Source organism: Tamandua tetradactyla, chromosome 17 (assembly GCF_023851605.1).
Source record: "Tamandua tetradactyla isolate mTamTet1 chromosome 17, mTamTet1.pri, whole genome shotgun sequence".
In the NCBI taxonomy this organism is placed as follows: domain Eukaryota; kingdom Metazoa; phylum Chordata; class Mammalia; order Pilosa; family Myrmecophagidae; genus Tamandua; species Tamandua tetradactyla.
In genome coordinates this window covers 30,667,904-30,681,685 of record NC_135343.1, presented here as the reverse complement: position 1 = coordinate 30,681,685, position 13,782 = coordinate 30,667,904, and the positions used below count along the sequence as shown (strand labels likewise).

At 31.4% G+C, this 13,782-nt stretch overlaps 1 protein-coding gene across 1 annotated transcript in view; it reads left to right on the top strand.

Moving 5' to 3' along the window:
* The window catches only part of FANCL (FA complementation group L), a 78,606-nt gene that overhangs the window by 35,462 nt on the left and 29,362 nt on the right, over positions 1-13,782 (top strand). The window contains exons 6-7 of the mRNA XM_077134286.1: positions 3,066-3,162; positions 8,950-9,018. Of these exons, the coding sequence (XP_076990401.1) occupies positions 3,066-3,162; positions 8,950-9,018 (166 nt within the window). The remainder of the gene's footprint in view (positions 1-3,065; positions 3,163-8,949; positions 9,019-13,782) is intronic.

Sequence of the window (13,782 nt, the reverse complement as noted above, 5' to 3'; positions counted from 1 at the left end):
AGAGCAAGAAAAAGAAGCAGAAACAGAGAAAGGGGGAGGCAGGCAAACGGCTCTGTTATAAAATGATCCAGAGATGCATATATCACTTCTGCCCACATTCCACTGGCCAAAATCTAGTGATGTGATGACACTTCACTGCAAGGACCACTGAGAGGAGTTGCTAGCTGGGTTGACTTGCAGCCTGCTAAATCTTTGTTTTGTGAGGAGTGGGATTGGAGGAAGGATTCTAATACTAAGAGGGAGAAGGTGAGAATGGATATTGCAGGACAATTGGTAATCCAGGTGATATATACTCAGGATTTTAATAATTACGATAAGGTTTCTCCCCTTCCCCCAAACACAATAGCAAAGACTCAACATGGGTAAAATACTTTTTAATTTTAAATGACTCTACTGGGAACAATCTAATATTATATATATATATTACTGTTTCATTTCATTTGAATTAATTCTTAAAGTTTAACAAAATTACCTAACAGCTGTTTGATTGAAAGGCAGTACTTTAAGCATAATGCTCCTTTTCTCTAATGTACTACCTCTGTATCCTGAACTTTCTCTAATCTTGATAATCTGTTTGTGTGTTTGCAACCAAAAGACTGGAGCGAGTCTGTCTTATTGAATTGTGATTTTGAACATTTTGACTATGAACAGCAGTGTACAGTATGAAAAGTACTACTAGTTGGGGATTTTTTCCTTTTTTTTCTCTCCCTCTTCTCTTATGTATACAGTCTCTTTCTCTCTTTGTAAGTATATATTCAATATAGTTGAATAAAAAGTATTTAGGGCTTATAAAAGCAACAGTCTCCAATCCTATTTTTGCAATACACACTTTGAAATGTTCATGTTTATAACTTCCTTACTTCTAAATATTATACATACATTCAATATTTCTCGATTTCTCAATTTTAGAAATTATTTGTTGATTATATACTATAATAGAAAGGATTTGGTTCATTTATACCACCTTTTCTCTCCCTTCAGTTATTCTTTTATTCTTCTATTAGTTAGCTTTAATATTTCTTAAACCTCTTTGTTGTTATTCCAATTAAAAATGGTGTTTCTAGACCTTCAAATTAGCAATTACAGATTTTAGTGTTATTCCTGTTTACACCTCTCAGTTTTTGGTTTTTACATTGCAATGGTCAGATATATTTACATTACTTTTTATAACTGTAATTAAGTCTTTTATGCTTTGCTTTTAGTTGGATTCTAAAAATTGTCAATTAGTAAACATAGTTTACATTTTTCTATGACCACATAAATGTTTCTCACTGAAAAGTTAATGAGAGAGCAATTATACTTTTTTTAAAACAGCTTTATTGTGTAAGATTCACTTTAAAATTTCCTCTTCACTTTTTGGTTTCCTGTATTTGCTGGTTTTTTTTTTGTTGTTGTTATTGTTCCTGTTTTCTTCAATTACCTTAATTTCCGTCAGCATATCAATCATACTCCCTGTTCTCCAGACTTTGCTTTGGCAGCCACTTCCCTTTTGGAATCCCCTTTCTCTCTCTAATGTGTTTCATCATCCAGTGTTGTTATGACCACTTGCCATCTTTCTGAAATTTGCTGAAAATTTTCTTTGGTTACTGCTATTCTTTCTTGTCCTTGTGCGGGTTTATACTTTTTAAAAATGCCTTTATTATTATTATTACTTTACTGAGAGAGGGTACAAATGCATGTGCTCAGCATAACATCTTGAATTTGAAGTGTGGATGTTTTCTGTCATATTTCCATTATTTGAACCTTAGAATCATATTGATAAAATGTGTGCTAAAAGAATAATGTTCTAATTTTGGGGGGGGAAAGGGTAATGAAATATTTATGGATTTGCTAAAAGAAATATTTAAAATATGCATAAACTTTGAATTTTTGTGTAAATTAAATTTTTTCTAGAGTATTACTTTTGCTTTCTAAGACCCTAGACTTTTTACAGATTATGATATAATTTTCATCAGTTGATGCAGATTGTTTTGTTTTACCTTTTATTCTATTATTGCCTGTTTATATCGTCTTCAGGATTAGATCAATTTTTAATTACAGCAGTGTTCTATGAGCTTCATTGTCCAGCATTTCTTGAAATTTACCCATTTTACCATTATACCTGGCTGGTGACTAGACTGGCATATACTGATATTAAAAATAAATGTTTGCTGGGTTGGGAGACTTATGTTAATTTTGAACTCCAATGGGTCTTACCATCAGTTTGGATGATAAGCTGTGCAGTACTCTTAGACTACTTTTTATCTTTACGGGAGAATGGTATTGTAAAAATGTCAACAAATATCCACATGCCCAATTCACTAGTAAATATACTGCTGAATTTGAACCTTTTTGGCAGTAGCTTATACTACTCGAGGGACCATATTTTTACAGAATGATATATTTCAAATGATTTTGGTTTCCATTCTAGAAAATTCATACATTTAAAACAACTTAGGGCCAAAAAAAAAACTGTGCTTATGCAATATGTTTAAAATATTAGTCCTCTTGAATACCTGCCCAGGGTGGCAGAAGCTATATATTGTGTGCACATATGTATATGTATTTGCACAGGCTGTACCTGTGCTTAGATAGCATTTTCCTTAGAGGATCAATTTGGGTATATGAACTTGTATCAGCCAGATTTTTGTACAGTAACATTGTTAATAATAAAGAAATTCATTGAGGATAAAAACAAATAAAGGAAACATAAAAAAGTCTCATGCTATATGAAACTACAGAAATGGATCTGCGAGTTTGACAGGAAGTTTAATGTGTACATAAGTAGAGGCTGACAGGAACATGCTGTGTGTGCCAAAGGTTCCAGTGATGGAAAACCGAAACATAGTGCTCACTGACCACAGCATGAGCCTTGACACACATTGTAAATAATCCAGAGATCTATGGCTGCATTAAGCACGAGGCTGGTGTATTAATGGCGGTAAATCTATAGCAGCAGAAATGGCTGGCATGCAGAAACTCCTCTGATTAATTTTTCTAATGGATTAATAGAAATGTAGCAAATATTTTCATTCATATCCTACCATCCCCAGTGTGATAATTTTTTGTTCTGTTCCACTCACCAGACTTGTGTATGTGGATACTTGCTTCAGTACCATTAAATTAAAAGCCGAAGATGCTTCTGGTAGAGAGCATCTAATCACTCTGAAGTTGAAAGCAAAGGTATGTGCTTTGTTAAACCATTGTTGTGGGCAGGAATACTCTGTGAAATGAACTCTGTGACTGCTGTCAATGCAAAGAAGTGTTTAGTTGCTTTTAAAAATACATGTTATGATGTTTTTAAAAATTGCTTTTTGAAAGAACCTCAGAGCATTTGTTTGCCAGGTTGCCAGAAACCTAGATATAATATCATGTCATTATTTAATCCAAATTTGATCGATACATAGATTTCATAACAAAGAAATATGACAGATCAGATTTGGCAGCCTCAGAGTACCATAAAATCATTTTTGGAACATGCTCTGTAGAAAAAAGTTGAAAACTTTCATTATCTCAAATATAGCTCTGCTGAGGCAAAGCCTTTTGCCTTCAACTCTTACTGAGAGTCACCCACGTTCTTACCTCTGATGCCCCCTCCCCCACCTCCCACATGCACACTTTCTGTTATCTGCTTGTTTTGGCTGAAGTGTTTGGATTTGTATTTTTTAACAATGTGAAGGTCATGCTCCGTTTATAGACCCCTTACAGCTTAGTGAGTGCCTATAGTTTTGTGCCTATAAAACCCACTAATTTTATAGGCACAAAACATGACTGTTTTGTTTTATTTTTTAGTCCTAGATTGTGAATTTTGAGTAATAAGTAAACTAAGCAAGATCAGCGTATTAAGCATTTACTTCGGAATCACTAGGGAAACATTAGAATTTGAAGAAAACCAGAACATCCAACTTTTTTTATTGTTCCTAGGGGTCATCAATCAACTCTGTTTCAGAAGATTGTAGTGATGAAACGATCAATTGTGTTTGTCCTTTTTAAAAATGTGCCTGGCATTTAAGCTTTCCACGAGAGAAAATTAATATATAAAGCTGTACTGGGTGACACAGAAAAGTTGATCTCTTACAGTGCCTCTATATCAGACAAGATGAGAAATGACTCATTCTCTCTTATACAAAATGTTTAGGTATAATTTTAAGAACCGTATGTGATAAGTGAAATAAAATTCAGTAGGACAGAAATCTTATTTATAAAATCAATTACATGGTTGTTTTCATTAAAATGAAAAGATTTTTATTTTCCTTTTTAGTTTTTAAATGTATACTCTTTTTAAGATTGAGAAGAAACTTACCTTTATCTTCTCCCAAAAAGGTCATATACTGCCAGTGGCAAAGATTCTGTCATTTCCTTCAAAGCTCTAATTGTTTTTATTTTGTACATTGAAAAAGTTACTTTGCTGCTATGAAGACCAGAATGAAAAGTTTTAAATACTCCTGTTCCTGTTTTTTTTTTAATAGCCTCATTCTTACAACCTCTTCAATTTATTAAGGAGATAATGCTATGTCTATATCGTCTCCAACTATAGTAGCAGCATTTTCTTATTAATCCAGGTTAATGTAATTTACTTCATTTATTGGTAGTATGGAGAGTGAGTATGTAGCCGCTAGTATGGTCCATTCTGTTTTCTTTTTCTGATACTTTTTCAAGGTAAATAAAGTGACAGTCTTAATATTTTTCTGGAGAATATTTTCAGGTGTCAAGTTTTGCAGCATCAGTACGTCTGAAGCACTATTATGGAGTCCCTGGCAAAACAGAAAATGGTCTGTTCAAATAGTGAGGGGTTTAGGGGAAAAATTCTTTTTGCGAAAGAAAAAAAAGGCAGGATTGAACTGAATGAATTTGATGTTGGTAAGCAGGATGACTTCCTACAATTTTTAATTTTCCATTTAATTTAGCTTTCATAGGCACCAACATGTTTGAGATGTGGTGATCTTTTTTAGTAATATTTGGGTCTTGGATTGTCAGTTAAAAGCAGTGACAGTTAAAACGGTGCATGGTAAGAATACATAATGTAAAATTCTCAATCCATACTAAGTTTTAAAGGGAAAGCTGATTTTGTTTTTTAAAAAAGGCCTAGTTTTGTAAATACACAGACCTTTCTTTTGATAATCTTTTGTGTATAGCTCAAGAAATACATTTTTAATTTTTATTCTGAGAAAACATACTCTTCCAATTCAACCACCCCCTCACATTCCTCAGAAACTCACAAGGAAAACAATACCAATTTTGACTTAATATCCCCTAATAAAGACACATATATAAATAAGAAATGTAATAAAGCAAAGTTAAACTTTCTGGCTTTTTATAGGTGTATTTTAATGCAATACTTAATTACAAAACATCCTGAACTCTATGAGATGGAATTATTATCTTTTTTTAGGAATGAAGTAGCCTAGGGCATCTTCACGTTTGGCCAAGATCAGAACTACTTGAAAAACAAATCCGGGGACACTTGTCTCTGACAGCTGTTTTTGTAATCTGCTACAGTTTGTTAATATTCATTTAGGGGACAACCTTACTTCTTAGATGGTCCAATTACAGAATAGGTTAAAATTTTCCTAAGAACAAAATACTATGCAGTCTAAAAAATTCTATATGTAAAAAATATATACTTAGTATTATATAACAATTAATTGTATTAATAAAATAAAATTAATACTTGTATATATAGTATTTGATTGGATGGATTGCTTCAAATGAGATTTGGAGAACTATCTTTTTTTTATTAATTAAAAAAATTAACAAAACATTTAGAAATCATTCCATTCTACATGTACAATCAGTAATTCTTAATATCATCACATAGTTGCATATTCATCATTTCTTAGTACATTTGCATCGATTTAGAAAAGAAATAAAAAGACAACAGAATAAGAATTAAAACGATAATAGAGAGAAAAAAAAACCTATACCTCACATGCAGCTTCATTCAATGTTTTAACATAATTGCATTACAATTGGGTAGTATTGTGCTGTCCATTTCTGAGTTTTTATATCCAGTCCTGTTGCACAGTCTGTATCCCTTCAGCTCCAATTACCCCTTCTCTTTTTTTTTTCTTTTTTTTTTTTTTTAATTAACGGAAAAAAAGAAATTAACCCAATATTTAGAAATCATACCATTCTACATATGCAATCAGTAATTCTTAACATCATCACATAGATGCATGATCATCGTTTCTTAGTACATTTGCATCGGTTTAGAAGAACTAGCAACACAACCGAATAAGATATAGAGTGTTAATATAGAGAAAAAAATAAAAGTAATAATAGTAAAAACAAAACAAAACAAAACAAAACAAAAACCTATAGCTCAGATGCAGCTTCATTCAGTGTTTTAACATGATTACTTTACAATTAGGTATTATTGTGCTGTCCATTTTTGAGTGAGAACTATCTTTTTAATTAAAAATAATTAAATACTGTATTTATTTTTCAATTAATATTTCTGTATGTGGAGCTTTTGTTGTCAGCAGTTAGGCTTCTAAAGTAAAAATTATGGCACTTAGTCACTGGTGGTTTTATATATATCTGTATAACTTTACTATTGAAAATTCTCTTAATTTTTATAGTTATTTTATAACATTATATTCAGTTATATACCTTGTAGTTCAGGGAAAGTTATGAAAATTAATCTGAAGGATGCTACTCCATATTTTAATAATTCTTGATAAATCATGTAGAAAAGTATAAATTTATGCTTTTTAGGTTCTATGCAATTATGCAAAGTTTATCATATTAACAAAATTGAGTCTACATGTGAATATAATTAAATGCATACTGTGTGTTCATTTAGCATTTAATAGATTTGCAGTAAGGCCACCCATATATAGATATTTCAGCTTTATTATATGCATTTTTATATGTGTACATCATTACACAGATATTAAATATATTTGAAGGATATCACCATCATAAAAATTATATAGAAAACTCATTTATGTGTGTGGGATCTTACTGTTTTTATTATGAACTGCTTTTTTTGTTTAATCATGGGCCACTTTGCATGTCCATACATGCATATGATTTACTGTACCAAGTCCTACTCAAATGTTAATCTTTATTTTAACATAATGAGGTTTGTATGCAATTAAATATTTATTTCCAAGGCCACAGATACTGCTTGGCGTATCTACTCCAACTACAGTAAACATTTCATTAACTAAATACTCTGTGTTGATTGATTATTCGTTTACATTAGAGAATTGATATTGTTCATTGTCAATGTCAGTGGGAGATAAATAGCAGCAACTCAAAGTGAACTAAATTTTCTATTTTTTCACCCATGGAGGCTTCAAGTATGCATTGTTATTTTTATAGAAACCTAACATTTTAGAGGAAAAGAGATTTTATAAGGCTTTTTAAAAAAAAAAAATTTATAATTCTTTTAGTTGAGTTTCTTCATTTTTATATATGAGACAGCCAGAGAAGTTAAATGACTTGACCAAGATCACACAAGTTAGTTAACAGAGCTGCAACTAGAGAAAGCCTGTATCTCTGACTTCATTTACTTTGAGATAATCACATTCCTGTAAAAATGGCATACAAATTGTTTTTCCAGTGATTACAGGAGCTGTGCTCTTATATTCATCTCATATATTGAATTGTCTGTAATAGAGCTCCTTCCCTTAATCTCAGCCTGACCTCCCTTCCTCACTCCCTTATTTTCTTCCTATTTATGTTTTCCAGAATTAGGGCATAATAATATTTTTGTATGATTGCTTGTATATTTGCCTTTGTGCCATCAGTACGGCATGCTACTGTTCATCAGGTGGATATTGACAAGTTTCTTTTCAACCAAGCAGTCATTATAGTTAAATGTTCATTCCTTTAAAAGCATTAACTTCAGATGGGCTGATGATTGTTAAATACATTAGGGATTATTTTTTTGTCCTCTATCACTTACCTAAGGAAATATTGAAAAATAGGAAGCTGAAAAAAAGTCAAAAATCTAAAACTTATTTAAAACATTTTGCCAAATGAAAGAAAGGTTTTTTCCTAACTTAATTTTATTTCAATGATTTTTCCTTTTTTTATGGGGAGAAAGGGTATTTTAAAATTACATGTTACTTGGATGAATCCCCAGATTGGATTTTAAGAAAATTATCTAGTATAATTTTCTAATAAGAAAACTGATTTTAGAAAAACTACCTTTTGTGTTTAACTTAGGAACTCAGTCTTTCCTCATGACTGTGTTAGAGATTTAACTTTTTAGAAAAAAAGCCCTTTTTTTGTATAACCAGTTGAAGAATTAATTTTCTATTTACCAACCCCTGGAAAGGTTTTTCTTAATTTAAAGTATTTTAAACTATTGCTCTTCCTTAAAAAGCCAGAGAACATTTCATTGTTTTTCTTTTATCTTTTTTTTTTTAATTTCCAAGTATATTTTAACAAGTGGTTATAGAACAGATTTTAAAGATTGGTGTGGGTTACAGTTCCACAATTTTTAAATTTTTCTTCTAGTTGCTCCAAGACGCTGTCATTGTTTCTTTTTATTTATCTTGCTAAAAGAAATTGCTTTAATATGAAAAATCTTCTTTTTAATTGATACTTGTATGTATTAATTTTTGTGCACTTAAAATTCTTTTAACAAATACTGCGTGTTTACAGGTGCCTGAGGCTAAGGAACTTTAAAACATCAACTGACTTGACTTCTTACTTTGATGATAAAGAAACTGAGATCCAGAGTGGTTTGCTCCTCAGATCACAACATTAGCAGCTGACCTGACATGACTTAGATCATTGTTTTTTATTTAACACTCCCTTCTTTGCCACCCCCAAAGCTTAGGTTGAATATTAATCAGTTCTCAACATCAACATCACTATAATAGTAGATTCAAAAAATATGTGTAGTACATTTGTATTTATATTGTTTTTCCTAATATATTCAGTTTTAAAACATAATTCATGTGAAATTGTCATACAGAGACAAAAATGACTTAATTGTATGCTTTTTCATAGTACCCTGCAGAAGCACCAGGTTGTTTTGTGGATTTTCCTGTTCCATTTTCAGTTTCTTGGACACCACAGGTGAATTTTTTCTTAACTAGTTAAAAAATATTGTCTAGTTACTTATTATAGCTTATAAAGTGATTCCTTTTTTTTCCCCAGTTTTCTTTAAGCATATATTTATAAACATGTTTTTTATAATGCTTTTTTCATATGTCCTAATAATTAGTGTTCATTTTCTCCCCTTTGAGTATGTATGCATGTGTGTGTGTATGTGTGTATATATATGTGCACACACACACACATTTATGCATATACACATATACATTAACCAGCCTGCAGGTCTCTATGCTTCATTTTAGTTTAACTTGTGAGGCTTTATTGACAGAAAGTTTCCTTTAAATTTAAATCTTAGAGAACTGTTTATAAAGCAGTGAGCAGTAAGTGGGCCATTGGGTGAAATTTTATATATTGTTAAAACTTTTAACACTGATGATGTAATTAATACCAGAGACTCTTTTTCAGAGGAGAATGAGCATGACTGAAAGTATAAATCCTGGAATTTCTACTCAGTTTTTACTGTTTAAAGTGTTTTTCATTCTTGAACTTAGATTATTTTCTTTTTTGAATGTGCTTTGGAACATTTATACTTTAGAGTTAAGAGTATAGGAGATTTCTATTCCTCCCAACTTAATTTCTCAGTATATTGATGATAAATAACAAGACTATGTATGTGTGTAGAAGTGCTTTGTAGCATTATATATATGGAAGGTGGTGTGATTATTGGTTCTATCATCAATATTGTGTGTGCATAACATTGAAAGCTGTGGCAGCATGGTGGTTACGTTCAAAGAACAGTCTGATTGGGCATGGGCCTTTTACCAACTAAATTGTGGCAGCTGATAGCAAAGTAGAGAGACTGTTTCTATTTTTATTCAAAGAGAAAAATATTTCCAGTGACATTTTACAAATATTCTCTCAGTAGAGGCTACCCATTTATTTGTTATGAAATTTTGATTAGGTTCCAGTAAAAATTTATGCTTACAGTTTTTTTAAATTACAAATACATAAGAATTTGGTAATTGTCTTGCATATGAACATAGTAAAAAGAAATTTTCTAACAGGATTTAACAGTCCTGTGAAGGTTTCAATATCATTTTAATCAAGTATATTTATTCAAAAATTGTTTTGTTGTTTTCTTCTTTATTAAAAAAAAAACAAAAATCCCCCTAGCAAAGATAAAGGAGAGGGAAAAGCCTGTGATTTGCTTTGATGTATGTTATAAATATATAAGAAATCTTGTGTTTTTTTTAGATAGAGTTGGAGTGATACATAAATTGTACACCTTTCTTAATTTTTGAATACATATTTTCTGTTTGGCTCTACATTTTACCTTTCTGTCTTAAGTGAGATCATGAGAAAATTTTGCACCTGAATTATATTACTCTCTCTAGATATGCTACCTCTAAATTCCACTTTAATATTTTTTGCAATTCCAAGGTTGATGAATATATTTTTGATATTTCTTATTGCCCTTTATGTAGATAGCTGTCAGCAACTTTCCCCCCAGACTTTATTCTATGAAAATGTTTGCATCTCCACACGAAGATTGTTTAGTACTTTATTCTGTCTTTTAACAAAAGTATTTTATAGCACTTTCTCTAATAGATGAGAAATTCTTTGAGGACAATTTCTTTTCTATTTAAAACCAGCTCGGTGCCTTATATAAGCATGGAAAAGTGTTTATGATGTTTCAAATTTTAGATTTAATTTTGGGTCATACCACAAGTTTTTGTTTTGTACTACCTCCAGGAAAACTTAGAATTAATTAGTGGTAACTGGAAGATTATAAATTCTTTTTTTAAATTATAGAACATATCGAATATTCTTAGCAAAGAACTGATAAAAAATTAAGACACTTTGTATCCATAACTCAGATTTGACAGATATTAATAGTTTACCGTATTTGTTTCAGCACTTTCTCTCTCTTAGAAATAAGATATTCTGGAAATAGTTAAGATTCCACCTCCTTTTCCCTCCCTTCCCTCCTCTTTACGTTCTTCTCTCCCTTTTTAGCGATAACCACGTTTTTGTTTGTTTGTTTGTTTTTCTTTAGTGATAACCACTTTTTAAAATTAGTGTGAATACTAGGATATTATCTATAGCTATCAGTCTATCTATCTGTAGCTACATATATATATATATATAATATATATTGCTACATTTATTTATACCATATTCTGTAACATTTGCAATCTAACTTTTTACACAACATTATTTCTGAGATTTATTCATGATATATGTCTGTCTAGTTCATTTATTTTAAATGTTTTATATTATTCCATTATGTGACTCAACCAGCCATTGCCCTCCTGATAAGGTTGTTAATAGTGCTGCATTGAACGTTGCTATTATGTTTCCTGATGCACTTGTATGAAATTTTTACTGTGGGTTATACCTAGAAGTGAGAATCCTGGATTGTAGAGAATGCACCACTTCAAGGTTACTAGACATTGCCATATTGCCTCCCCAAAATGTATAAATTTATACTCCTACCCAGCAATGCATAATAACTCCTACTTTCCCATATCCTTTCCACATTTTAGTTTGAACTTAATTCTTATCAAGAATTGATAAATTATCATTATTTTGCTCATAACCTTTGCTTTTAAAAAAATGTTTTCTTTCTTTCATTATAAGCGTCCGTTGTATATTTTGGACCTTAATTCTTTGTTGGTATATGGCATATAAGTATCCTCTCTCTGTGGCACATCTTTTAACTTTGTGTATGCTGTATTTTAGCATACAGAAGTTTAAGTTTTTGTATTTTTTCATATAGAAAGTTAACTTTCAGTGCAGTCACTTATTTGTGGTTTACGCTTTTTGTATCTCAAACAAGAAAACCTTCCATAGCTTGATCTGAAAAGATATCCTCCTATTGTTTGTTCTGAAATTTTACTCATTTTTCACATAAGTATAAGATAGGAATCTGCATTCACACTGCCCTATTTTATATAGGCTTATATAATTTGGATGCATCTTCTTTATCTCTGAAATTCTGGAGGTGATTTCACACTGTTTTCTTTTATACATACCATTAAAAATGTAGAAGTTTTTCAAAAAATATTTACCTGTTATTTTAGAGTCTAGCAATGCATTATAAGCCTTTGGTGATGCTGACAGGAGTATGAACTCTTGAGTCTTTTTGACGTAACAGTGTGGGCAATATTGGTTTAGGTTTTGAAAGTGAGACTCAATATCAGACTTCTTTACTGTATGTGATTCATTTTCGTTGGCTGGAAACAGCTCATGGAATTTTTTTTTAAACAAATTTTAAACAATCGTGTCTTAATCAACATAAACGTTAGTATCGTAGTCTAATAGTGAACTTGTATTTAAGAGACTGTGAATAGGCTTGCTATAATTGATTAAAAAATCGTCTTCTGCTTTTGTGCATTTCCTCTTTGGTGTCAGTGTTTCTGGACTTTAAACTTGGAAGATCTTTATTTTTCTTTCTTTTTGTAAAATAATAGATGTGGCTTTGTGGCATCCATATTAAAAATGGGTAATTTTCCTTATGGTCCCTGTCTTCCTGCTGAGTTGATAATGTTTTGATGTATTTTTCTTTTGCTCTGATGAGAGGTCTGCTGCTGCTGCTCTGACATATTCATTTGGATGAATAATTATAACTTGCACAATGTCAAGCTGAAGATGGTAGGGTTTTGTGCGTCATGACAAGCCTAGTAGCCAGTGCAGGTGTCTCACAGCATGATCAGCAACAGCCAGTGTATTCTGGCTCAGAGGAGACATTTAGAGTAGTAAGAAATCAGCACCAAGGGCAATGCTGCTACTACTGCTGCCGTGATATGTGCCAAAGAAACACAAAGTGCTTCTCAAAGACAAGTATCTCAAAGTCTCCTCTTTTCAGATATTTACTTTATTTGTATACCCAGTGAATTTTCTTTTATGGATTTTAACACAGAAGTAACAACTCATGATTGATCTTTATTTATTCTGCTTTATTTCAACATCACAAATGCTCCAAATTTTATCTTTAACAACCTTTTGACTTTTACATACACGTCATGGTTGTGAATATTGATGACTAATGAGGCCATAGAATGCCCTGATGCATTAGAATGCAGATTTTAAGTGCACTGATAATAATAATTATATACAAACGAAATCCATTCTGTCTAAGTTGCTGACCAACCAAATGGATGTTAAAATTGCAGTTTAACTTCTAAATGCACCATTAAGTGCAGACTTGGTGAAATATCCTGGCCATAGTGCTTGGAATTTTCAGATTTGGTACAATGCAGTAGACAGTGGTCTTTATATATTTGTTATCATGGAAATCTGATATTTTTGGAATTATGCCATAAATACAAGAAGAGGAAAACTAATGATAAAGCCTCTGGCTGATAATCTGATGGTGAATGAAGAATTTGTAATTAAAGAAAACAATCCTATTACATAGCAGGGAGCATGATCTATTAGTTAGAGCAGCAGACTAGCAGTTGGGTATCCTAGGTTTTGTTTACAGTTCAGCCATTGACTTAATTGTATAATTTCGAGTTAGTCACATGACTGCTCTTTGCCTTAGTTCATATGCAATGGAAATAATGAACTTTTTTGTTTCACAGAGATGTTGAGAAAAATAAATTTGATTTAAAACAACCACAGCGTCAGGGGAACAAAATTATCTATTCTGAGGATCTGGTGGAATGTATTTCCTTTTTGACCAATTGATTTTTCTTTCTGTTTTTCTCTTTGCTGTCATAGTTGAAGAACTTCATAGCACTGTTTTTTTTCCCTTCACTTTTGAATTGGGTAATTAAATTT